This window comes from Hylobates moloch, unplaced genomic scaffold (genome assembly GCF_009828535.3).
Source record: "Hylobates moloch isolate HMO894 unplaced genomic scaffold, HMol_V3 SCAFFOLD_10, whole genome shotgun sequence".
In the NCBI taxonomy this organism is placed as follows: domain Eukaryota; kingdom Metazoa; phylum Chordata; class Mammalia; order Primates; family Hylobatidae; genus Hylobates; species Hylobates moloch.
The window spans coordinates 68783561-68811476 of record NW_026652285.1 but is presented as its reverse complement, the minus strand read 5'-3'; the positions used below and the strand labels follow the sequence as shown (position 1 = coordinate 68811476).

The following is a 27916-nucleotide window of genomic DNA, read 5'->3' as shown; positions in this document are numbered from 1 at the left end:
ATTTATGGGAAAAACAGCTTCTTATTTTAAGTTCCTTAACTGAATTTAATTACTCTAAAGCAGGGGGCTACAAGACTCAAAGCCTCCAAGGCCTGGAGGGTAACACATGAGTTGACTGAGGACTGGGTGGGAGAGAGAATACTTGTCTCACTTAAAGTGTCAGCTTGATACTTAATGTAAGCCATTGTGCCTGATGGGAAAAGGGTTGGGAGATGGGGTGGGACCCACCATGTTGCCCTTATTATTAGCATCAGAAGGTTTTCAAGAGAAAGAGAGTTTGAATTTTTTTTTTTTTTTTTGAGATGGAGTTTTGTTCTTGTCGCCCAGGCTGGAGTGCAATGGCACTATGTCAACTCACTGCCATCTCTGCCTCCCAGGTTCAAGAAATTCTTCCAGCTCAGCCTCCCAAGTAGCTAGGATTACAGGCACCTGCCACCATGGCCAGCTATTTTTGTATTTTTAGTAGAGAGGGTTTCGCCACGTTAGCTAGGCTGGTCTCGAATTCCTGACCTTGGGTGATCCGCCAGCCTTGGCCTCCCAAAGTGCTGGGATTACAAGTACAAGGATGAGCTTGGGTAAGCTTTCAAACTATGCCCATTTGGCAGTTTCTGAAATTTCCCATTTATGTTAATTTGTGGCTTGTTTATTCTTGTGGTTGTATACTGGTGATTTCCAGATAAATAGTAACAGACACCAATGTCTTTTGTTTGTTTATTTTGATTTTGATTTAATTCATAGAAGGAAAAGCTAAACATTATGAAAATAGTACCTGTTAACTAAATTTTTAATTGTGAATCTGGAAAAGCCTGTTGTTTATGTGAGTAAACATTATCCTTTTTTTTTTTATTTTTTTATTTTGCGACTGAGTCTCAGCCTGTCGCCCAGGCTGGAGTGCAGTGGTATGATCTTGGCTCACTGCAACCTCTGCCTCCCGGTTCAAGTGATTGTTCTGCCCCAGCCTCCCGAGTAGCTGGGATTACAAGTGCACACCACCATGCCCAGCTAATTTTTTGTATCTTTAATAGAGACAGGGTTTCACCATGTTGGCCAGGTTGGTCTCCAGCTCCTGACCTCATGATCCACCCACCTCGGCCTCCCAAAGTGCTGGGATTACAGGCATGAGCCACCGTGCCTGGCCAAATAAACATTATTCTGATTAAATGTCTTGCTAATAAATACCTCTTTGCAACATCATTTTAGGGAGAAACAATTATAACAAGAATTTTCTTACAGTAAAAAAATTATATTTCAATGTAAAAATATTAGAAAAAAGCATGTTAAAAAAAAAAAAGATCAGGCCGAGCACGGTGGCTCATGCCTATAATCCTAGCACTTTGGGAGGCCGAGGTGGGTGGATCACTTGAAGTCAGTAGTTTGAGACCAGCCTGGACAACATGGTGAAACTCAGTCTCTACTAAAAATACAAAAATTAGCCAGAAATTGTTTGAACATTCACTGGGAGGCAGAGGTTGCAGTGAGCCGAGATTGCACCACTGCACTCCAGCCTGGGTGACAAGCAAGACTCCCTCTCAAAAAAATCAGTGATAAGGTGCCCTTGGTAGTCTCTAAGTGAAATAAATTCATTACTCTTTAACCCAGTGGCTTATACTCAAAGGTAAAGCCTTTCTGATTTGCAATTTGTTGAGGGAAGAGGCCAGTTAGACCTAATTTTAAGTCTGAATTACATTTAAGTGTTACATTACATTAAGTAAGTGTTAGTATATTTATTTTATTTTATTTTATTTCCTTCCTTCCTTCCTCCCTCCCTTCCTCCCTCCCTCCCTCCCTCCCTCCCTCCCTCCCTTCCTTCCTTCCTTCCTTCCTCCCTCCCTCCCTCCCTTCCTTCCTTGTTTTTTTTTTTTTCAGTGTCTGGCTCTGTTGCCCAGGCTGGAGTGCAGTGGTGTGATCTTGGTTCACTGCATCCTTCACCTCCTGGGCTCAAGTGATCCTCCTGCCTCAGCCTTTCAAGTAGCTGGGACTACAGGCATGCACCACCACACTGGCTAATTTTTGTATTTTTTGTAGAGATAGGGTTTTGCCGTGATGTCCAGGCTGGTCTTAAACTTCTGGACTCAAGCGATCTGCCCACCTTGGCCTCCAAAGTGTTGGGATTATGGGCGTGAGCCACTGCGCCTGGCCAATGTTATTGTATTTCTTTAAGAATTATAAAGTGAGGCATAAGTACAAAGTACAGTTATAATTCAGGATGGGCTTAATTACATAAATATATTATAAGTTTTAAGTTTGTAAACTAGGAGCAAGGTATAGGATTATAATCATGTTGAAGGAGTCTTAAATTTTTGCATTGTAATATGGAGAGAATTGAGTAAGTTCTAAAACTTGCATTAAAGATGACGTTAAATTTTTATTTCATAATAATGATATGGAGTATTTCCAATATACCTAGGGTACTCCAGATTAAGAGGATTTGAATGAGACATTTTTGCTATACCAGCTAGATTGAAAAGCAAATCTTTAAAAGTAAAGTTTAAAGAACTTTTCTTCCTCTTTGTTGGTCTTCTGTTTTATGGAAATAATGGACTTTTTAAAAAATGTGCTTAGGTGTGGAGTTTCTTTTAAAAGAATGTTCCCGTGCCTTTATGGGGGAGGATGACCGTATGTTTAGTATATGGGAAATGTGGTCCAGGATCAATGTGTCACGTCACTGACAGTGATCACTTTTGCACATTTGTCACTCACTGTCAGGGAGACCATTCCCTTTCTCCCTCTGCCACAGTTCCATTCCTAGAGCCCTGTGAGATAATGTGTATGTGTGTCTATTGGATATTACACTTTTTTTTTTTTTTTTGAGATAGAGTCTTGCTCTGTCTCCCAAGCTGGAGTGCTGTGGCATGATCATGGCTCACTGGGCTCACTGCAGCCTTGACTTTCCAGGCTCAGGTGATCCTCCTACCTCAGTATCCTGAATAGCTGGGACCACAGATCACCAAGACTGGCTAATTTTTTGTATTTTTTTGTAGAGATGGGTTAGGGTTAGGGTTGCTTAGGCTGGTCTTGAGTTCCTAGGCTCAAGTGATCTTCCCGCCTCAGCTTCCCAAAGTGCTGGGATTACAGGCATGAGCCATGACACCCAGCCAGTATTACTTCTTTTTTTTTTTTGAGACAATGGTGTCTCACTCTGGAGGGCAGTGGCGTGATCTTGGCTCACTGCAACCTCGGCCTCTCAGGTTCAAGTGATTCTCCTGTCTCAGGCTCCTGAGTAGCTAGGATTCTGCGTCTGCCACCATGCCCAGCTAATTTTTGTTTTTTAGTAAAGACAGGATTTCACCATGTTGGCCTGGCTAGTCTTGAGCTCCTGACCTTAAGTAACCCACCCATCTTGGCTTCCCAAAGCGCTGTGATTATAGCTGTGAGCCACTGCGCCCTGCCCGACATTACGTTTTTTGCCTAGAGTTCTGATGGAATCTGTACTGTGGCAAGAAAAACAATTTTAATATTCTAAGAAATAGTTATTTTTTTCTGGAACCTAGAAAATGAATTTTCTGCTATATTTCTTTTTGATGAAATGTGTTTTCTTCTGATGATGTCATTGTACCTCAAGCAATCTTTGCAGATATTTTGCTGAAGTTTCTCTCTCCCCTTTTCTTCAGATGGCAGCCACCATAATGATACTATATGTGTCCAAGCTAAACAAAATAATTCACTTCCCTGATTTTGATAAGAAAATTCCTGTAAAGGTAAGTAATGAAAAGTGTATATGACTGTGATAGAAGATGTGAAAATACACATTGATTTTAGAGTACAGGTCCATTTCTATACACACTGGACTTCCTGCCTGCACTGGATAGAAACTTTTTTTTTTTGTTTGAGATAGACTCCTGCTCTGTCACCCAGGCTGGAGTGCAATGGTGCGATCTTGGCTCACTGCAATCTCTGCCTCTTGGGTTCAAGTGATTCTCGTGCCTCAGCCTCCTGAGTAGCTGGGATTACAGGCGCCTGCCACCATGCCTGGCTAATTTTTTTTTTTTTTTTTTTGTATTTTTAGTAGAGATGGGGTTTCACCATGTTGGTCAGGCTGGTCTCGAACTCCTGACCTCAAGTGATCCACCCACCTTGGCCTCCCAAAATGCTTGGATTACAGGTGTGAGCCACCATGCCTGGCCAAGAAACCTTTTAATAAAGACTGTATATCATTTAGTTGTCCATTTATGTAATGCAATAGTAGTAAAAGTATGTGCTTAACAACTGACATCAAATAAATGAATACTGTGTGTCTTGGGAAGTGAGAGAACTCTAAATTAGGCATTAGCAAACTTTTTTGGTAAAGGGTCAGACCATCTCTTGTAATTATTCACCTCTGCCACTGTACCATGAAAGTAGCCCTTGATGACATTTAAATGGGTTGATGTCCATGTGTTCCAATAAAACTTTATTTACATAAACAAGGGCTGGGCTGGATTTGGGCCCTAGTTTACTGATTTCTGTTTTCAGTTTTCATTTTTATCCTGGACTGACAAAAGCTGTGAGTGGAATGAAGAATGCAATTTGATATACATAGAAATACGCAGTTTTTTCCATCCTGGAACTAGAAACATAAAATCTGCCATTCCTTCCTGGACTGTGGAATGGAACTAACGTTTGTTGAACAGTTGCTGGGTTCCAGACATTAGGGCAGGCATTTAATTCTTAGACCAGTCGCATACAACAGGTGGTATTTATGGATTATGACAGCATTTAGGTTTAAATTAGACTGTCAGTTCCCTGAGGGTGAGGGCCTCATGTGGCTGGTTTGCTGCCGTTTCTCTAGTGCTTGGAAAAATGCCAGTATCTAGCACTGGACTATTTATCAGACAGACCAAAGAAGCACATGCTTACAGCATCAGTAATCAGGGGAGCCCAGTGTGGTGGCTCACGCCTATAATCCCAGCGACTCGGGGAGATCAAGGCAGGAGGATCGCCTGAGGCCAGGAGTTGGAGGTCAGTGTAGGGAACATAGTAAGATGTTGTCTAAAAAAAAAAAAAAAAAAAAATCCAGGTGCGGTGGCTCACGCCTGTAATCCCAGCACTTTGGGAGGCCAAGGCAGGCAGATCATGAGGTCAAGAGATCGAGACCAGCCTGGCCAACATGGTGAAACCCCGTCTCTACTGAATATACAAAAAAATTAGCTGGGCGTGGTGGCACACACCTGTAGTCCCAGCTACTTGGGAGGCTGAGGCAGGAGAATTGCTTGAATCCGGGAGGCAGAGGTTGCAGTGAGCCGAGATCGTGCCACTGCACTCCAGCCTGGGCGACAGAGTGAGACCCCATCTGAAAAACAAACAAACAAACAAACAAAAAACAGGGACATCCAGAAAAAGAGAAAAATAAAAGGTTGAAGTATATGAAAGCTGTCAATCTAATCATCATGAGAAAAACCAGAATATTACTGGGCTTACTTACTCTTACTTTATGGTATAGTATAATTTTAAAACATTTTAAAATGGTAAAATCTAATCTATACATAGAGAAAAAGGCATCCTATTTGAATTGTAGTTGAATGAATAATTACCCTTGTAAACCATTACTTAGGTCATGACATGGGATCACAAAGTCTTCCTTACCCACTGTCCTAACTTTTCTAACAATAATTTTCTTGCTTTCTTTGTAATTATTCTAAATCTGGATGCATCCCTAAACTCTTTTTTTTTTTTTTTTTTTTTTTTGAGACAGAGTTTTGCTCTTGTTGCCCAGGCTGGAGTGCAATAGTGCCATCTCAGCTCACTGCAACCTCCATCTCCTGGGTTCAAGTGATTCTCCTGCCTCAGCTCCTGAGTAGCTGGGATTACAGGCATGCGCCGCCATGCCTGGCTAATTTTTTATTTTTAGTAGAGACGGGGTTTCTCCACGTTGGTCAGGCTGGTCCCGAACTCCTGACCTCAGGTGATCCACCCGCCTTGGCCTCCCAAAGTGCTGGGATTGCAGGCTTGAGTCACCACACCCAGCCACATCCCTAAATTCTGTAGTCTCGTTTTACCTGCTCTTAAACTTGAGATAAAGGGAATCTAACTCTATCTTCTTATGTATCTTGCTTCTTTCACTTAATATTATGATGGTGAAATTCATCTGCGTTGTGTGTGGCTGTATTCTTTTATTTTCATTGTATGACTATACCACAATTTACTTACCTGTTCTATTGTTCATGGTAATTTGGATGTTTCCAGTTTGGGGGCTAGAAAAATAAAAAGTACCACTCTGAACATGCTTATAGTTGGACCCTGGCGTACATGTGTTAGCTGGGGCTGCCGTAACAAAATACCCCTGGCCAGGTGGCTTCAACAACAGAAATGGATCTCCTCACAGTTCTGGAGGCGAGAAGTCCAGGACCAAGGTGCTGGCAGGGTTGACTTCTGGTGAGGCTTTGCGTCCTGGCTTACAGACAGCCACCTTCTCACTGTGTCCTCAATGGCCTTTCCTCTGTGTGTGCACTCCTGGTATCTCTTCCACTTCTTTTTTTTTTTTTTTTTTTCTGTTTTTGTTTTCATTTTTATTATTATTTTGAGACAGGTTCTAGCTCTGTCACCCAGGCTGGAGTGCAGTGGTACATCCACAGCTCACTGCAGCCTCGAACTCATGGGTCCAAGTGATCTGATCCTCCTGCCTCAGCCTCCCAAGTAGCTGGGACTACAAGCATTTGCTACCATGCCTTGCTAATTTAAAAAATTTTTGTAGGGACAGGGTCTCACTATGTTGCCAGGGCTGGTCTTGAACTCCTGGGCTTAAGCTATCTTCCTGTGTTGGCCTCCCAAAGTGTTACAATTTCAGGTGTGAGCCACCGTGCCTGGCCTCTTCTCTTCATATAGGGACACCAGTCTTGTTGGGCTAGGGCTGTACCACTATGCCCTCGTGTAACCTGAATTACCTTGGTTAAGACCTCATCTCCAGATACAGTCGTCACATTGGGGATTAGGGCTTCAACATATGAATGTGGGGAAAAACAAGATTCAGTTCATAACAGTGCATATCAGTGAGGAATGTGTCTATCAGAGAGTGGAACTGCTGGCCCCTGGGGCGTGCATATCTTCAGCTTCAATATGTATCATTGAACTGTTCTTCATGGTGGCTATACCAATTTACCTTCTGACAAATGTGCATGAAAGTCCCTGTTGCTTCATATTCTTGGTATGTGAGTCATTTTAAATTTGGCTAATCTGGGCCGGGCATGGTGGCTCACACCTGTAATCCCAGCACTTTGGGAGGCTGAGGCAGGCAGATCACCTGAGACCAGGAGTTTGAGACCAGCCTGGCCACCATGGCAAAACCCCATCTCTACTAAAAATACAAAAAAGTAGCTGAGCGTGGTGGCAGGTGCCTGTAATCCCAGCTACTCGGGAGACTGAGGCAGGAGAACTGCTTGAACCTGGGAGGTGGAGGTTGCAGTGAGCCAAGATCACACCATTGCACTCCAGCCTGGGCAATAAGAGCAAAACTCTGTCTCAAAAAATAAATAAATTTTGCTAATCTGGTGGGTGTGTCGTGACATCTTATGGGCTTTAGTTTGCATTTCCCTGATAACTAGTGAAGAGGAGCACCTTTTCTTTTTCTTTTTTTTTTTTTTTTTGAGATGAAGTCTTGCTCTGTTGCCCAAGCTGGAGTGCAGTGGTGCAGTTTTGGCTCACTGCAACCTCTGCCCGCTGGGTGCAAGCGATTCTCCTGCCTCAGCCTGCCGAGTAGCTGGGACTATAGACGTGTGCCACCATGCCCAGTTAATTTTTGTATTTTTAGTAGAGATGGGGTTTCGCTGTGTTGGTCAGTCTGGTCTCGAACTCCTGACCTCATGATCCGCCTACCTTGGCCTCCCAGAGTGCTAGGATTACAGGCGTGAGCCACCACGCCCCGTCAAAATCATTTTTTTAATGCCTGTTTGAAGATCCTCTCTGGTGAAGTGTCTGTCACCATTTTTATATGTGAAGGAAAATGCTTATTGGAGTTCTAACCAAATATTTCTTTTTTTTTTTAATTGAAGCTGTTTCCTCTGCCTCTCCTCTACGTTGGAAACCACATAAGTGGATTATCAAGCACAAGTAAATTAAGGTAGAGTACAGGGTAATGGCTGGTGGAAAGTTCCTCACCTCTGTGCTGCCAGTGGTACAAAGACCAAGATTGATTTTTGCCATTGATAGTGCTTGTGCTATATATAGAATACAATAATATTTAGTAATTTAAGAAAGTAAGGTGGAGTTTTGAGTTTAATTGGCCAATGATTTTAGGAATGTTAAAAAGCTTATATTTTTTATTATATTCAAGCCTGAACATAGAATATGAGGGCTGTAGACATTAAGGTAGAGAAGGTCTGATTTATCCAGGTAGGATTGTTGGTACGAATATGATTTTGTGTGACTTTTGGTTTCATCTCAGTTTTATAAGAGCAGGAACATCCCCTCAGCCTTGGCGTAGACCAGGTTTGGAGCAGGGAAAAATAATGACAGACATTTTCAAGTGCGTGCTATATACTTCTGAAACTTGCGTATGCATTTATTTCAGGGTCTTTTGTTTTTGAGATGGAGTCTCACTCTGTCTCCCAGGTTGGAGTGCAGTGGTATTATCTTGACTCACTGCAACCTCCACCTTCCGAGTTCAAGCGATTCTCCTGCCTCAGCCTCCCAAGTAGCTGGGATTATAGGCGCCTGCTGCCACACCTGGCTAAGTTTTGTATTTTTAGTAGAGACAGGGTTTTACCATGTTGGCCAGTCTGGTCTTGAACTCCTGACCTCAGGTGATCCATCTGCCTCGGCCTCCCAAAGTGCTGGGATTACAGGTGTGAGCCACTGCGCCCGGCCTATTTCAGGGTCTTTTGATTATGGGGCACGTAATACCTTATCCTTCTTGGAATGCTATTAAATGGATCAGTTTCACTGTTAATGATTTTTTTTTTTTTTTTTTTTTTTGAGATGGAGTCTCGCTCTGTCGCCCAGGCTGGAGTGCAGTGGCACAATCTTGGCTCACTGCAAGCTCCACCTCCTGGGTTCAAGCCATTCTCCAGCCTCAGCCTCCCCAGTAGCTGGGACTACAGGCGCCCGCCACTATGCCTGGCTAATTTTTTGTATTTTAACAGAGACGGGGTTTCACCACATTAGCCAGGATGGTCTTGATCTCCTGACCTCATGATCCACCCACCTCTGCCTCCCAAAGTGCTGGGATTACAGGCGTGAGCCACCGCGCCCGGCCACTGTTAATGATTTTAAGGGGTTGATATCTTATCTTTTTTTTGAGATGGAGTCTTGCTCAGTCACCCAGGCTGGAGTGTAGTGGTGCGATCTTGGCTCACTGCAACCTCCACCTCTTGGGTTCAAGCGATTCTCCTGCCTCAGCCTCCCAAGTAGCTGGGATTCTGCACCTGCCACCATGCCCAGCTAATTTTTGTATTTTTAGTAAAGATGAGGTTTCACCATGTTGGCCAGGCTAGTCTTGAACTCCTGACCTCAAGTAATCCTCCTGTCTTGGCCTCCCAAAGTACTTGGATTACAGGCATGAGCCACCGCACCCAACCTAAACTTTTTTGATAAGGACAAATTTTCACCACTTCATATAGGAAAAGCAGGGTAAAAGCTTCCTTTATCAATGTTTGGACTAATAAATTAGTGTCCTGACACCTTCAGTAGTGACCAGGGAGGGTTGTTTTTTGTTTGTTTGTTGTTGTTTTTTCCTATCATGGATTCATGGTTTTTCATTTGCTTGATACAAGTCCTTTATCAAATATGTGTTTTGCAAATATTTTTTTCCTAGTTTGTGGCTTATCTTTTTATTTTCTTAACATGTCTTTCACTGAGCAGAAGTTTTTAATTTTAATGAAGTTCACAATCATTTTTTTTCTTTCATGGATTATACTTCTGGTTTTGAATTTGAAGCTCATCATCAAACCAAGATTACTCAAATTTTCTATGCTATCTTCCAGAATTTTTATAGTTTACATTTTACATTTAGTTCTCTACAAATTTGCCTACTCTAGACATCTCATACAAGTAGAATCATACAATATGCTTGCCTTTTTTGTCTGGCTTATTCACTTACATAATATTTTCAAGGTTTATCCGTGTTATATTAGGTATCAGAATTTAATTCCTTTTTCAGGCTGATTAATATTCCATTGCAGGTATATATATATATTACATTTTGTTTATCCATTTATACAAATATTATTTATTTATTTATTTTTGAGACAGGGTCTTGTTTTATTACCCAGGCTGGAGTGCAGTGGTGCGATCACAGCTCACTGCAGCCTCACCCTGCTGGGCTCAAGTGATTCTCCTGTCTCGGTCTTCTGAGTAGCTGTGGCTACAGGTGTGCGCCACCACGCCTGGCTTATTTTTATATTTTTTATAGAGACTAGGTCTCACAATGTTGCCCAGGCTGATCTTGAACTCCTGAGCTCAAGCAATCTGCCTGCTCCGGCCTCCCAAAGTGTTGAGATTACAGGAATGAGCCACTGTGCCCAGCCTATAAAAGTTTTTAATTTTGATGAATTCCAGTTTTTCTATGTATTTCTTTTGTTGCTCGTGCTTTTGATGTTTTATCTAAGGCTTTGCCTAACCGAAGGGTCATAAAGATTTACTTCTATACTTTCTTCTAAGAATGTTAATGGTTTTAGATCCTATGTCCAGGTCTTTAATACATTTCAGTTAATTAAAAATTTTTTTCTTTTAAGTGATGGGGTCTTTCTATGTTGCTGTGTTACCCAGACTCAAACACAGTAGCTTTCACTGGTGCAATCATGGCTCACTGTGGCCTCAAACTCCTGGGCTCAAATGATTCTCCACCTCAGCCTCTCGAGTACCTGGGACTGCAGGCACATGCGACAGTACCCAGCTCTTGGGTTAATTTTTTATATATGGTGTGAGATAGAAGTTCAAATTCATTTTTTTTTTTTTTTGCATGTGGATGTTCAGTTGTTCCAGCACCATTTGTTGAAAAGGCTGTTCTTTTTCCATTGTATTGTCTTGGCACCCTGGTAGAAAATCAATTGATCATAATTTTAAGAATGTATTCTATTGATTGTATATCTATCTTTATTTTTTTTGAGATGGAGTTTCGCTCTTGTTGCCCAGGCTGGAGTGCAGTGGACCATCTTGGCTTACCACAACCTCCGCCTCCCAGGTTCAAGCAATTCTCCTGCCTCAGCCTCCCGAGTAGCTGGGATTACAGGCATGCACCACCACGCCCAGCTAATTTTGTATTTTTAGCAGAGACGAGGTTTCACCATGTTGAGGCTGGTCTCGAACGCCTAACCTCAGGTGACCTACCCGCCTCGGCCTCCCAGAGTGCTGGGATTACAGGCGTGAGCCACCACGCCCAGCCTATCTATCTTTATTATTATTTTTTTGAGACAGGGTCTTGTTGTGTCACCCAGGCTGGAGTGTGGTGGCACAGTCACCACTCACTGCAGCCTTGGCCTCCCAGGCTCAAGCGATCCTCCCACCTCAGCCTCCCAAGTAGCTGGGACCACAAGTGTGCACCAGCACACCTGGCTAATAATTGTTTTAATTTTTTGTAGAGATAACATTTCACCCTGTTGCCCAGGCTGGTCTCGAACTCCTGGGCCCAAGGGATCCGCCTGCCTCAGCCTCCTAAATTGTTGGGATTATTGGAGTGAGCCACCATGCCCAGCCAGCCAGCTAGCTTTCTTTCCTTTCCTTTCCTTTCCTTTCCTTTCCTTTCCTTTCCTTTCCTTTCCTTTCCTTTCCTTTCCTTTCCTTTCCTTTCCTTTCCTTTCCTTTCCTTTCCTTTCCTTTCCTTTCCTTTCCTTTCCTTCCCCTTCCCTTCCCCTTCCCTTCCCCTTCCCTTCCCCTTCCCCTTCCCCTTCCCCTTCCCTTCCCTTCCCTTTCCTTTCCTTTCCTTTCCTTTTCTTTCTTACCAGTACTAGCTAGTCTTGATTATTGTAACTTTGTATTAAGTTTTGAAATTGGAAAGTGTAAGTACACCAACTTTGTTCTTCTTTTTCAAGATAGTTTTGATTTTTTAATTCTCTTGCATTTCTGTATTAATTTTAAAATTAGCTTGTCAATTTCTGCAAAAAAAAAAAAAAAAAAGAATAAATAAAGCCAGCTAAGATTTGATAGGGATTGTGTTGAATCTGTGATTTAGTTTGTTAGTCTTACTGTAAAGGACTACCTGAGGCTGGGTAATTTATGAAGAAAAAAGGTTCGTGTGCTTCACAGTTCTGCAGGCTGTGCAAGAAGCATGGCACCAGCATCTGCATCTGGTGAGGGCCTCGGGCCCTCCTGGCAGAAGGGGAAGGGGAGCCAGTGCGTGCAGAGATCCCGTGGCAAGAGAGGGGGTGCTATCAGGCTCCTTTAACAATCAACCTTCATGGGAATTAACAGAGTGAGAACTCACTCCCCCTACCCCTGTTGATTAATCTATCCATGAGGAATCAGCCCCTACCGCTGAAACATTGCCCATCAGGCTCTACCTCCAACATGGGGATCCAATTTTAACATGAGGCATAAAAGGTCAAATATCCAACCTGTAGCAATCTGTGTATCTATTTGAAGAGTATTTTTAATAACATAAGGTTTTAGTAACATAAGGTCTTTTGATCTATGAACATGGAGTGTCTTTCCATTTATTTAGGTCTTCATTACTTTCTTTTTTTAATTTAAAAATTTTCTTAGAAGGCCAGGCACAGTGGCTCACACCTGTAATCCCAGCACTTTGGAAGCCGAGGCAGGTGGATCACCTGAGGTCAGGAGTTCAAGACCAACCTGGCCAACATGGTGAAACACTGTCTCTACTAAAAATACGAACATTAGCTGGGTGTGGTGGTGGATACCTGTAATCCCAGATACTTGGGAGGCTGAGGCAGGAGAATTGCTTGAAGCCAGGAGGTGGAAGTTGCTGTGAGCCAAGATGGTGCCATTGCACTCCAGCCTGGGCAACGAGCAAAACTCCATTTCAAAAAAAAAAAAATTTTTTTTTTTCTTAGAGACAATATCTCACTCTGTTGCCCAGGCTGGAGTACAAGTGGCATGATCATAGCTCACTGCAGTAGCCTCAACCTCCTGTGCTCAAGCCATCCTCTTTTGTCTCAGCCCCCCGCTGAGTGGCTGAGACTACAGGCATTCACTACTGTGCCCGGTTAATTTAAAAAACATATTTTTTTTTGGCTTGGTGTGGTGGCTTATGTCTGTAGTCCCAGCACTTTGGGAGGCCAAGGCAGGTGGATCACTTGAGGTCAGGAGTTCGAGATCCAGCCTGGTCAACATGGTGAAACCCCATCTATACTAAAAATACAAAAATTAGCCAGGCGTGGTAGTGCACGCCTATAATCCCAGCTACTCGGGTGGCTGAGGCACAAGAATTGCTTGAGCCAGGAGGCGGAGGTTGCAGTGCGCCAAGATCACGCCACTGCACTCCAGCCTGGGCAACAGAGCAAGACCCTGTCTCAAAAAAATAAAAAAAGGTTCTGACCTTGGACCTAATTACTTCTTCTTGGGCAACTTATTCTAAGGTAATAATCGAAAGACAAAAAAAAAAAACCACATGTATGAATGTGTTCCTTGCTCTGTTGCCCAGGCTGGTCTCAACCTCCTGGCCTCAAGCAATTCTTCCACTTCAGCCTCCCAAAGTGCTGGGATTGTAGGCATGAACCACTGCACCCGGTTTCTTTAATTTTTTTTAACAATGTTTTGTAGTTTTCTGCACACAAGTCTTACACTTCTTTTGCTAAAATTGTGTCTAAGAATTTTATTCTTTTTGATGCTATTTTAGATGAAATTGCTTTGCTAACTTAATTTTTTTTTTTTTTGAGACAGAGTCTTGCTCTGTTGCCCAGGCTGGAGTGCAGTGGTGTGATCTTGGCTTACCGTAACCTCTGCTTCCTAGGTTCAAGCAATTCTCCTGCCTTAGCCTCCTGAGTAACTGGGATTATAGTCACGCACCACTACGTCCAGCTAATTTTTTGTATTTTTAGTATAGGTGGGGTTTCACCGTGTTGGCCAGGCTGGTCTTGAACTCCTGACCTCTCAATTCATCCACCCACCTTGGCCTCCCAAAATGTTGGGATCACAGGCGTGAGCCACTGTGCCCAGCCTAATTTCATTTTTGGATTGCTCATTCCTAGCGTATATTCAGAGTTGACTTTTGTATATTCGTTTTGTTTCCTGCATATTTGCTTGATTCACTTACTGTAGTTCTAATAATTTTTAAGTGGATCCCTTAGGATTTTATGTATAGAAGATGTTCTCTGCAAACAGAGATAGCTTTAGTTCTTCCTTTCCAAATGAGATGTTTGTTTTTTCTAACTGCACTGTCTAGAACCTCAAATACAGTGTTGAATAGATAAAGTAGTGAGAGTGAACATCCTGGTCTTGTTCCTAATCATAGGGGGAAAACATTCACCTTTTAACCATGAAGTATACCTTATTTGCTTTTAAAAGGCATAATCTAGAATACTTTTTGAGTGTAATTATAAATATAAAATGTTTTGTTGTTGTTGTTGCAGCTTTGAAAAATGTAGGTCCAGCCAGTCTCATAAGACATCTTTAGGTGTGAATATAAAGTTCCTGAACATTCTTTCTGCAGCTGCTCTCTGGATGCAGCGTGGTTGATGATGTGAAGCCTGTGCTGGGGTCTGGTTGGCTGAGCTGCCACTCTCCTCCTGTACTGCTGTTCCGGCTCTGACTTTCTTTCCCTAGCTCATCGGCCGCTCAGGGTCGCATCTAGAAGCAGGTGGAGATGGGCTGGCATTTGGCAGCCCTGGCAGTCTGTTGACTATGCATTGAGCTGCATCCTGGAATCTCTGGGTGTTAGGAGTGGGTAGAAGGTTATTAACTATATATTTTAAGGCAGTATAGCCTTATTACATAAAATTGGGCAAGAAAATCACCCATAATTCTACCTTTTAACATACAACTTTAAATACTCATTTCAGCCCAGCGCAGTGGCTCACACCTATAATCCCATCATTTTGGGAGGCTGAGGCAGGTGGATCCCCTGAGATCAGGAGTTCAGGACCAGCCTGGCCAACATGGCGAAACCTCATTTCAACTAAAAATACAAAAATTAGCCGGGCGTGGTGGTGTAATCCCAGCTACCCGAGAGGCTGAGGCAAGAGAATCGCTTGAACCCGGGAGGTGGGGATTGCAGTGAGCTGAGATCACGCCACTGCACTCCAGCCTGGGTGACAGAGTGAGACTCTATCTCAAAATAAATAAATAAATAAATAATCCTTTGCAGCCCTTTTCTGTATGCAGAATGTATCTTGTTACAGTTGTAGATCCTACATGGTTTTGTATCCGTTTGTTTTATTTAATATTCATTTTCTAATAGTATTTGTATTACAGAGTTATAGTATCATGTTCCCTCAACTGAATATATCATAATTTAACCATTATGATGTCTGACATTTAGGTTGTTTGTGATGTTTTTCCCACAGACACTGCAGGGAACACATTTATGCATGTGGTTTTTTTTTTGTCTTTCGATTATTACCTTAGAATAAGTTGCCCAAGAAGAAGTAATTAGGTCCAAGGTCAGAACCTTTTTTTATTTTTTTGAGACGGAGGTTGCAGTGGTGCGATCTTGGCTCACTGGAACCTCCGCCTCCCGGGTTCAAGCAATTCTCCTGCCTCAGGCTCCCGAGTAGCTGGGACTGCAGGTGCACACCACCATGGCTGGCTAATTTTTGTATTTTTAGTAGAGACGGGGTTTCACCATGTTGGCCAGTGTGGTGTCAAACTCCTGACCTCAAGTGATCCGCCCGCCTTGGCCTCTCAAAGTGCTGGGATTACAGGCGAAAGCCACCATGCCCAGTCAGTCAGGACTATTTAATGATGACGCATAGGCCTGACTTGATTTGTCAAAGGATGTATTGGTTCACATTGTGAAGTAGTTTCAGCACAACCTTTAGAATGGTTGGACAGAACAGTGTTTTAAATTGCCAAGTGAAGGCTGGGTGTGGTGGCTCCTGCCTGTAATCCCAGCACTTTGGGAGGCTGTGGCGGGCAGATTACCTTATGTCAGGAGTTTGAGACCAGCCTGGCCAACATGGCGAAACTCTGTCTCTTCTAAAAATACAAAAATTAGCTGGGTGTTGTGGTGCATGCCGGTAATCCCAGCTACTTGGGAGACTAAGGCAGGAGAATCGCTTGAACCCAGGAGGTGGAGGTTACAGTGAGCTGAGATTGCACCACTGCACTACAGCCTGGGCAACACAGTGAGACTCTGTCTCCAAAAAAATAAATAAATAAATAAATAAATAAATAAAAAATAAGTAAATAAATTGCTAAGTGAAAGTGGTATGAAATTATTTAATCTCCATTTATTTTTATTATTTAATGTGATTTGTTAATGGTAAATGTGAAAATTAATTTGGAAAATTAGTAAGCTTAATTAAAAATGTAAAACATGTAAAAGATAAAACCAATCAACCAACCCTTGGTGTCTGACATGCTTCACTCTTTTCCTGGCAGCCTACCCATGTTCACCGTGCTCAGGAAATTCACCATTCCACTTACCTTACTTCTGGAAACCATCATACTTGGGTGATTTTGTTTTTCCTCCATTCTTCCAGTGTGTCTCCCACCCACTGCATTTCTTTTACCCAGCAAATTCTAGTAGCCATTGCTAGTTGCAATAATTTAAGGACAAATGGTTTATTCATTTAAAAGTAGTTTCGTGCTTCTGTGATTCCCTAAGAACTTAATGAGGGATTTTTTAAAAGTCGTAATTTTACCATAGACAAATAATGCATGTTTGTGGTAGAAAATCATAAGAAAGAAAGAAAAAGAAACACTCCAAAAAGGATGTAAACCTGTTTCCTGAGCCAGATGGAATATATACCAATTTTGGAATACAGAAGAGAAACTGTCCGTGTATACATACAGGATAGTTGTGCAGGGTATGAGGGATATCAATTCTGATGCAGTGATTATAATATAATATTGGAAGAAATTAATTTTTATATTGTTGGTATAAAATTTTTCATAAGGATATTTAGTCTGATATCCAAAAAGTTGATTCTTGATTTTGCCGGGAGGATTATTTAGAAATGAATTTTGGTTGGTGGTTCAGTGTTTTAAGCCCTTGTATTGAATTTTATCGTAATCTTTGAATACTCACTATCAGTCCATACAAACTTGATCCACCAGCAGGAGCGCTTCTGTATTTTGTCCTAGTATCTCTCTAGTGAGAACAGAGAAATCAGTTTGTAATTAGATTAAGAAAACTGCTTAAGAAATAATGTAAATTTAGTCTGACTTAGAAATACTCTTAGTGCTTTCTCTACATCAAGCATTATCTGCTAGATTTTAGCTATAAAACTGCTGATGTCTATTTTCAATTTGTTTAAAAAATATAATCATACTTCAATGTTTTCCTCTCTGCTCCCTTTCCTTTCTTATTTGTGTATTTATTACAGGAAGCAGTATTCACTCAACATCATCCTCAGTGTGTTTGCCATTATTCTTGGGGCTTTCATAGCAGCTGGGTAAGACTTTGGACTGTTTCTGCTCAATAACTTCTTTGTGTTTTTGACAGTAGGCCCAGCCCCATCCTCAGTTTTTCATTTTCCATCTGGCTGCCATTGAATTGAGCAGTCAAGAGACAAACCTGTTGAAATTAGTGGAATCCCCATGGGTTCCTGTGAAAGTCAAAGTAGGTCCCACATTGGCCAGAAAATTTCTGAGAATATATGAAGAGAGCATTGCAAGATATTAATATAGCTTTTCTTCACAAAAAGCAGTGAACTATTTACATTTCTTACTGAATGTTTGTCTTCAGTATAACAACTTTACTTGAGAAGTTCTTAGACGTTTGATTAACAATAACAGACTTACAAAGCCTTTGTGTGCTGATTTATTTTATTATTCCATGATACCTTAGCAGTTGCTTTTTCCAATGGTAGAATGCTAAATATGTTTGGGATATGAGCCAACACTAGTGCACGACTACTACTTTAATAATTATTTTGCAAAAGGAATAACGAGGACTCCAAGTCTTCATGGGCAGGCAGGTGCTCAGATTTCTGCTATAGTATGGTGGATAGTGCATGTGAATAGTTAGATTCGCTGGGTTCAGAACTTAGCTCCAGGCTGGGTGTGGTGGCTCACCCCTATAATCCCAGCACTGTAGGAGGCCTAGGTGGGAAGATCACTTGAGCCCATGAGTTTGAGATCAGCCTGGGAAACATAGTGAGACCCTATTTCTACAAAAAAAAAAAAAAAAAAAAAAAAAAAGAAAGAAAATTAGCCTGGTGTGGTGGTATGTGCCTGGAGTCTCAGCTACTCAGGAGGCTGGGGAAAGAGGATCTCTTGGGCCCAGGAGTTTGAGGTTGCAGTGAGCAATGATTGTACCACTGCACTCCAGCCCGGGCAACAGAGTAAGATCCTGTCTCTAAGAAAAACAAATCATGCTTATTGTTATTATAAATGTATTTAGTCCATTGTGTAGACTAAGGTTTATTACTTACGTTTCATCTGTACCTTTCTCTCCCCTAGTCCTAGCCACAGGCTGAGTTTCACTCCTTGAAAGCTGGCTCTGTGGTCTCAGTGCTCCAATTCACACTGCGGGTATAGTACCAGCACCCATTAGACAGCAGTGCTCAGAGCCTGGTCTAGTCATGACAGGCTTTTTTTGGAATGAAATTTTATGAGTAAAGTAGTTTAAAAAGGGAGGAGTTCTGTGGAAGATGCTCCAGGGACTAAGGGAGATAGCTTCCCCTTCTACTCTCTGAAGGTTCATTAAAAAAGGAACTGACAGGCCAGGCGTGGTGGCTCATGCCTGTAATCCCAGCACTTTGGGAGGCCCAGGCGGGTGCATCACCTGAGGTCAGGAGTTAGAGACCAGCCTGGGCAACATGGCAAAACCCCGTCTCTACTAAAAATACAAAAATTAGCCAGGTGTGGTGGCAGGTGCCTGTAATCCCAGCTACTCGGGAGGCTGAGGTAGGAGAATCGCTTGAACCTGGGAAGTGGAGGTTGCAGTGAGCTGACATTGTGCCATTGCACTCCAGCCTGGACGACAGAGTGAGACTCCATCTCAAAAAAAAAAAAAAAAAAAAAAAAAAGGAACTGACAAAAGAGCAGATTGGGAGGAGAGAAAGACACACAGATTTACCTTCCCATGCCTGGGGTAGAGATCACGGGAGAGTGGCCACCCAGTGACCCAGTGAGGTGCAGGTGCTTCTATATCCTTCTTCACAGGAGGGCAGGGAATGGAGACGATGCTTTTGGGAGGTCAGAAATGATGACTGGAGAGAATGAATGGACCTGGGAGACAGAAATTGTAAAGGATTGATTCTCTTTGGAATTTGCACCCGAGAGGCAGACATTATATTTTTAAAGTCTGCCCAGATATGGCCGCATTCCTCATCTTCTTCTCTGCAGTAGATTTCAGAGAGGGGGATGGAAAGCAAGTGTGTTCTCGTGGGTGGGCACAGTCTTTTAAGGTCAAAAAGGGAGTATCCAAGAAAAGCTTCTTCAGCATCTTCTGCCCTTCACGGGCTTTCCATGTAAAATAATCTGCATGCCAGGGTACCATATTTTTGGGGTGAAATTCCCTGGGCTTCTCCCACGGCACTCTGAGGTCTCCCCAGCACAGCCCCTCTCTTCTAGCTTCATTAGGGCTCATTTTGAAAACCACTGACTTACAGCCAGTTAAAGACTTTTGCAAAAAATGGTTTATAAAGCTGTGGTAAGTCTTTGGTGAGGAATGGCCCTTCAGTTACCGTATGTATGCAGGCACATTTCCAGAACCAGTGAGCAGAAATCCAGTCTGTGCTTCGCATATGTAAGGACAGTCTACAAACGATCTGAAAGGGTAAATCAGGGTTCCAAAAACATCTAATTTTCAACCAAGAGCCAGTCTGGAGTAGCCATGCTCAGCCTGGCCCTTCCTCTGGCACTCACAGAATGGATCCCCACCTGGCGGCTGGCATTCATAGTGCTTAGCCACAGTGCTTAGCTACAGATCAGCAGTGAGTGCTTAGCCACAGTGCTTAGCTACAGATCAGCAGTGAGTGCTTAGCTACAGATCAGCAGTGACCCTATCCTGCTCTCTTCTTACATTAGCACATCCAGATGCAAGCAGTGGCAGATCAGACTATTGGATGAGCAGGCGATGCTGCTGTAACAAACAACCTCCACACGGCAGTAGCTTCACTCACCAGATGCACCCCATCCATGCCATACACGCCGCCCAACACTAGGCCATGCTAGTGTGAGGGCTGTGCTCCATGTGGTTACTCAGGGATCCAGGCTGATGGAATCCCTGCCTCAGAGGGCACTTCCTTTGCCAAACAAGCAGGAAAAGGGAATGTGGGGAATTGTGCACTGGCTCTTAAAGGTTTCACCCAGAAGTAACATGTGTCATCTTCTCTTACATTTTATTCAAAAGCAAGTCACATGGCCAGAAAAAGTTAAAATACAACATCCGGGCTGGGTGCGGTAGCTCATGCCTGTATTCCTGTTACAGGAAAGGGGTCCTGATCCAGACCCCAAGAGAGGGTTCTTGGATCTTGTGCAAGAAAGAATTTAGGGCGAGTCCGCAGTGCAGTGTGAAAGCAAGTTTATTAAGAAAGTAAAGGAATAAAAGAATGGCCACTCCATAGAAAGAGCAGCCCGAGAGCTGCTGGTTGCCCATTTTTAATGGTTATTTCTTGATGATTTGCTAAACAAGGGGTGGATTATTCATGCCTCCCCTTTTAGACCATATAGGGTAACTTCCTGACATTGCCCTGGCATTTGTAAACTGTCACAGCGCTGGCAGGAGTGTAGCAGTGAGGACGACCACAGGTCACTTTTGTGGCCATTTTAGTTTCAGTGGGTTTTGGCCTATCAGCAAGGTCTTTATGACTTGTATTTTGTGCCGGCCTCCTATGTCATCTTGTGACTTAGGATGCCTTAACTGCCTGGGAATGCAGCCCAGTAGGTTTCAGCTTCATTTTACGCAGCTCCTATTTAAGATGGAGTTGCTCTGGTTCACAGGCCTCTGACAATCCCAGCACTTTGGGAGGCCCAGGTGACAGGATTGCTTGAGCCCAGGAGTTCGAGACTACCCCTGGCAACATAATGAAACCCTATCTCTACAAAAATAAAAGTAAAAAAATTATCCGGGCATGGTGGCACATGCTTGTAGTCCCAGCTACTCAGGAGACTGAGATGGGAGGATCGCTTGAACAACTGCAAGGGTTACATGAATCTGTTCTAATTGATTAAACAAGTAAATTCTTCAGAAACGTCTGTGCTGTCACCACTGGCCTAAACAAACGGTGGGTAAGCCACTTGACAGTGGCCCAGGCTTCCAGGAGTGGGAACAGCGCTGCTGGGAACTCTTGGTCCTCTGAGTAGGAGTTCCCCTGTGGCTCTCCCAGGAGGTGGGCAGCATCTCCCCATCCCCTTTCCACTCACTCGGCTCTGCCATCTCAGGGGGCGGCAGACTCTGCTCTTCTTCACGTTGAGTCACATGTGGGTAGGTAAGAAATTTGGAAGACCCTTATTTTGAAGAAAATCCTTTTGAGATGGAGTTTCGCTCTTGTTGCTCGGGCTGGAGGCACGATCTTGGCTCACCGCAACCTCTGCCTCCCTGGTTCAAGCGATTCTCCTGCCTCAGCCTCCTGAGTAGCTGGGATTACAGGCATGCGCCACCATGCCCAGCTAATTTTGTATTTTTAGTAGAGACGGGATTTCTCTGTGTTGGTTAGGCTGGTCTCTAACTCTTGACCTCAGGTGATCCACCCACCTTGGCCTCCCAAAGTGCTGGGATTACAGACATGAGCCACCACACCTGGCCAAAAATCCTTTTTTTTTTTTTTTTTTTCAGTTGTGATTGAGAGAGAATTCTGATTTACGATGACTAAAATTAATTTCCCTTCTCACAAATATATTTGTAGATAATAATGTGTGGAGGCCTCAAGAAAAAATCTAATTTAATTTGCATTCAGATTTTGGTAGAATTTTTGCTCTGTTTCATTCTCTTTGGTTAGAGATAATCTTATTTTGACATTGAAGAAGATTCAGGGTATGCCACTCCAAACTATGCCACTGTGAGATCAAGATTATTTTGAGCCGAGGACAATTGAGAATCAACAGATCAGGAAGTTTGCTGCCTTCTCCTTTCTGCCTAAAAAACAGGGAATCAATTTCCCATTGTGAAGGGGACCCCTTCTCCCATCCCAGGAAGAGGAGAGCAATTCCTATCACTGGACGGAGGGTCGGCCCTGAGATGTGTCTGCATAAACAAACCCTAAAATAACCCTCTCGTTCATCATTTCCACCATAGATTTCCTAGTTACTTTCTAACAGTTACACAATTTATTTGTTCTTTGAAGCCCAAATCCTCTTTCCTTTTTAAAGCTAAGTCCCCAAGTCTAACTGTTTGAGTTTCACTTCTTTTCTGTGAACTTTAGGGAAGATTAATAAGATTTGTATTCTCTTTCTCCTGTTAATCTGTCTTTTATCAGTTAAATTAGCAGGCTCCCAGACACTGAACCTAAGAGGGTACAGGAAAAGGTTTTTCTCCCTGGCAATGTGTATTTCTGAATTATGACATGGTCTAGCACTGTCTGCAACGATCAAGTGCAGGTGGGTGGGCCACATCATGGCTCAGCTATTACTCTTCCTCTTGTTCCGTCATAGCTCCCCAAACGTTTTTATGCTGGTGCTATTTATAATGGAAATGGAAGAGAAGATGTTTCAAAAGAATGGGAAGAAAGGAGCCATAGAGGGGTCACATAGAAGGATGGATACCTGCCTTGCTATTTTGATGGACAGGGTGCGGTTTGGGCACCAGATGGAGGTGTGGCTGCCTCATGCGACCCCTCTTACCCAGTCTCTGCCCAGCTGCCCGTCACTGGCTGCACCCTGGAGGTGGCCCTGTTCACTACAATAAGCAGAGCCCCTGGGTGGATCGGGGCCAATCACTCCCTTTAGGAAAGTTAGGGCTCACCATTTATTATGTGGATTCATCAGCTAGCGAAAGACAGGGGTTGCAGTTGAAGGAAGATGCTTAATGTCACTCTGGTTTTAAGCCATTCAGGATTGAGTTGAAGCCACCTGATGGGCTGGTTTGGTTTTTGTCTGGAGGCAAAGCAGAGGAATTAACCATTCACAACCACAAAGCGGGGAAAGTGTGCCACAGAAAAGTGGGTTTGATTAGGGAAAGGTAGATCAGGTGGGCTTAGAGGCCAAGTTGTGAGTTTTTGAGTAATCATTCTCCCTTTGTGGTCTCCCTCCCAGGTCTGACCTTGCTTTTAACTTAGAAGGCTATGTTTTTGTGTTCCTGAATGATATCTTCACAGCAGCAAATGGAGTTTATACCAAACAGAAAATGGACCCAAAGGTACCAGACCTTGCCTATGGCTTTTTGGCTTTGTCATCTGGCCCCTAGAATTATATGAAAAATGAAAATGAATGTGTACAGTTGGCATGTAATTTAATTTATATAATATGACCTGTAAATTACTTATTTTCAATTATCTTGTCTGTATAAGTTATTATTTGCAAAATTTTGGGTGAAAATGAGATACGACGGGAAAAGTCACTAGTTTAGATGCACACTCAGAACATATAAAAAGGGATTATTTTGAAAGGCAAATTAATTTTTTTACCAGCATCATCAATGACCAAGGCAAGGTCAGGGGTCATGATATTTGTTCAGAGAGCGCTAGTTTGGAGTCTGGAGATGTGGGTTACAGACACAAGTTTTGCTACTTACTGACTGTTGTGACTTTGAACCTTAACTTCTCCAAACTTCAGTTTCCTTATCTGTGGAATGAAATGACTGCAATGGATAATTTGTAAGGTCTTGTCCAGCAATAGCTGCTGCTTCTGATGATGAAGGGCTCGGGCAGACGAGCTTTGCTTTTGTGTGGCTGCCTGTCACGTGGAGGCCCCATCCCTCCCCCGCCCCCAGCTGTTACAGGAAGCCCGGGAGGATGAGTCAGGCATATGTTTCTTTGTTCCAAGCTCTTTGTGCTGGATGAGAGAGTTCACTCTGACCAACAGGCTATTTCCATGAGCTATTTTTTTTTTTTTTTATCTGCACTGTTTTTTTTTTTTCCCCTGCATAGCCATTTTTTTTTTTTTTTTTTTTTTAACGGTAGCAGTTTTACAAAAACAGGTTTGTTGTCTTTTGAGAATCACAATATGTCATCCTTTTTTGAAAATGGTGAAGTGGTGTGGTCACTTTCATGAAAGTAAATATATAATGCTGCTGTCCTTTAATGGAAAGAGCAGATGTTTTTAAAGAGTTTTGTTTATATTAACATTTTTAATGTTCTTTATTTTGTTCCAGATTTCCCATTTTGAATAACATGCTTTAAAAAAAACCTCACATAATTAGAATGCTGGAGATGAATGGAACCCTAGAGGCTTCCCACTGCCATGCGTTTTCTCTGTAGTTTTGGTGTAAAACAAATGTTTATTCCAAAATCTCAGTACCCTCAAACCGAAGCATTTTATGTCAGAAATTTGCTGAAAATATTCCAAAAGAGTTGCTCAGAATGCACATTCTAACTTTGTATGAATATGCAGTTGTATAAATGGCTCCAGGAAATCTGTGCCTCACGTTTCTGAAACTGAGTGGTTTTTACATTTTTGTTTTTGCAGGAGCTAGGGAAATACGGAGTGCTTTTCTACAATGCCTGCTTCATGATTATCCCAACTCTTATTATTAGTGTCTCCACTGGAGACCTGCGACAGGTGAGCTGATGACGATCATTACAGTTTTCCTTAGCTGGCTTTAAAAAAATTAATATTTAACATTTGGTATGCACTGAAACAAAAAGTGTAAAGTTAGCTAGGACCACCAGGAGGGTACATGATAACAAGATGTTTGATATCCCTAGTAACACCTTTTGGCACTACCCTTGCATTGGCATTTATCCTTAGCCACATATCAAGGAGATCCAAGAACTCTGGACTTGGTGCGTTTTGGAGAATAACAATGCAAATCTGAGTTTGAGTTCCATATCCCCCTTTGCTAATATGGGGACCCTGGGAGAGCTACTTACCCTAGAAGGGGATTTTGATCATTTTTAAAAATAGGTTTATTTATTTATTTGTTACTTTCTATTATGGACGTTTTGAAACATGCACAAAGTAGAATAATTCAATGAGTTGTCACAGACCCACCATCTAGCTTCAACACTTTGGCATTTTGCCATCTTACTTTATCTGTCCTCATCCACCCCCACTTTTTTGTTCCTCTGGAGTATTTTAAAACCTATGCCAGCCATCATGCCATTTTACCTCTAAATATTCCAGGATCCACGTTTGAATTTTGGGAAGGTGTTGTTCTTTCAGCATTTGCCCTGAAACCCTATCTGCTGCTGGTGAGAGACAAATACAATGGTGAATTAGTGGTAAGGTCTGAGGCCCAGAGGAGCGGTGGAGGCCAAGTCTCTTAGGAAGTGTGGACATTCTCCATAGTGACAGCTCCAGTGGCCACCCCGAGGGGTGCAAGCTCGGACTTCTTCAGGAAGTTGCGGGCCACGCAGCCTCTGAGAACTTCGCTGACGTGTAAGTGAATGTGAGAAACGAGATGCGATGGGCAAAACCTTCCTCAGCAGGACCTCCACCCACAGACTCGGCTCCGGACACAGCCCTGACCAGCCAGGCGATAACCCCGTCATTGCTGGCCTGGGGCTGGGGCAGCACCCATTTACCCACGGACAGGACAGTGTTTCCATATTTAGCAATCAGCATGAGTGTGTGTTGCCCACCAGTTGAAAGTCAATTCCATTTGCAGCTCTTTTAGGGTCTGAGTGACTCTGAAAGGCTGCAGGCTGCTGTGGACTCCCAGGCGGCTCATTGTTCTTTCTCCAGCTGGACTTTCTCACTTGTCCAGTTCTCTTCCCAGAAGAAGGGATCAGCAGAAGGGCTTAGCAACCTCGTCCCTGGGCACAAACAGCCATTTCCACGGGTTTATATGGAAAACCACCAAGTGGCACCAATCTCGATAAAGAGCTCTCTGTTTCAGGTTAATTAGAACGTTGTGAACCTGAGCCTCCCTGATAATTCCGTGTTGGAAGATAAAGCGGGCACCTGCACCTCTCTAGTAAGAATGAGCAGGGCATGATATCTGAAAACACAGTATTTGTTTTTCAGCTACTATCAATCAATTTTAAACTGAGTCAGTGCCCTAACATTACACAAAACAAAATTATGAACTCTTGGCCAGGCGCGGTAGCTCACACCAGTAATCCTAGCACTTTGGGAGGCCGAGACAGGCAGATCACCTGAGGTCAGGAGTTTGAGACCAGCCTGGCCAACATGGTGAAACCCCGTTTGTAGAGAGTATATTTAGTAGTAAAAATACAAAAATTAGCCAGGCATGGTGGCAGGCGCCTGTAATCCCAGCTTCTCAGGAGGCTGAGGCAGGAGAATCACTTGAACCTGGGGGGCAGAGGTTGCAGTGAGCCGAGATCGTGCTATTGCACTCCAGCCTGGGTGACAGAGCGAGACTCCATCTCAAAAAAAAAAAAAAAAGAAAAAAAGAAAAATTATGAACTCTTAATGAAGTGGTCCTAGAGGCTTGTCTCCTTTCACTATTATAGAAATGAGGGTTTTTTTTTGTTTTGTTTTGTTTTTTTTAAATCAGCGGAGTTTATCTGTTCTGAAATTCTGGTATTTTATACATATATATATTTTCCAGAAATATAAATCTAGAAACTCCTAAAAATTGTTAAAACATCTCATTGGGGCTAAAAGCATATTTCCCCATGGCAACAACACTATGAAAGGCATAGTGACCAGAAACTGAATTTTAGGTACTTTATGAGTAAAATAGATTAGGCGTATTATGTTAATAATTTATAACATTGTTTCAGAAGAAATATGTGTTCTTATATCAAAGTCATTGACTTATAAACTTGTAGCATGGTGTTTTCAGAAGTTGCCATCTGCCTATAATGATTATCATGCAGAATTCTTCTACTTTCTCATGTAATAATAATAATAGCTAATACTTGTTGAGGGCTTATTATGTCAGACATTTTTCAAAGCACTGTTCATGAACTATCTCACTGCATTTCCACAACAGAAGAGAAGGTCCTGTACGATAGGAATAGTAATTCCTATTGTATAGGCAAAGCATCTAGGGCATTGTGCTTAAATACCTTCCCAAGGATAGCAGGTGGTCAGTCCAGGCACTCTGGCTCTAGAAACACATCCTCCACTGTCATCTCATTTACTTTATTTGTATATGAAAAGTGTTTGCTTTCTCCTTCATGTGTGAAAAACATATCCCTCCCTTATAGAAAGTACAAGAGACCTAACATATACTTTATTTTTATTTATTTTATATTTTTGAGACAGAGTCTCAGTCACCCAGGCTGGAGTGCAGTGGCATGATCTTGGCTCACTGAAACTTCTGTCTCCCACATTCAAGCAATTCTCCTGCCTCAGCCTCCTGAGTAGCTGGAATTACAGGAGCGCACCACCATACCCAGCTAATTTTTGTATTTTTAGTAGAGACAGGGTTTCACCATGTTGACCATGCTGGTCTCAAACTCCTGACCTCAAGTGATCCATCTGCCTCAGCCTCCCAAAGTGCTGGGATTACAGGGGTGAGCCACTGCACTCAGCTAACATATACTTTATTAAATCCTAATGCTCTAGGAGAATATCCTCCTCCTATTCTGCTTATGGTACTAGACTATCCCAATATTTACCCTGTTTAGCCTCTTCTATTTGACCAGACTCCAAAGATTTCAAACAGAAGTTCCTTTAGAAAGTCTGTAAGTACCTTCGAGCCCCCAGAGTGACTGCTAATCACTGAAATTCCAGATGGACCAAAGTGCTAACTATATAGATTTGTTTTTCAAAACCTATAAGAAAAATTATAATGAGAAGATATAGCGTATAGTTATAACCATAATAAAAGGCCTTCTATAAAATGACAAAGTACAAGTCAAGTCATGGAGTTAAAAATTTGACTAGTTTTTTGTTTGTTTGTTTGTTTTGAGATGGAATCTCCCTCTGT

General features: G+C 42.6%; 1 protein-coding gene across 2 annotated transcripts in view; it reads left to right on the top strand.

The window, feature by feature from the left end:
• SLC35D2 (solute carrier family 35 member D2) overlaps nt 1–27916 on the top strand; it is a 70211-nt gene that overhangs the window by 15311 nt on the left and 26984 nt on the right. For both annotated transcript variants that reach the window (XR_004249872.2, XM_032164604.2), the window contains exons 3-8: nt 3612–3698; nt 7965–8032; nt 16408–16479; nt 17355–17423; nt 23170–23272; nt 24541–24633. Coding sequence is in view for 1 of the 2 variants with exons in the window: in XM_032164604.2 (XP_032020495.1) it covers nt 3612–3698; nt 7965–8032; nt 16408–16479; nt 17355–17423; nt 23170–23272; nt 24541–24633 (492 nt within the window). In the remaining variant the exon portion in view is untranslated. The remainder of the gene's footprint in view (nt 1–3611; nt 3699–7964; nt 8033–16407; nt 16480–17354; nt 17424–23169; nt 23273–24540; nt 24634–27916) is intronic.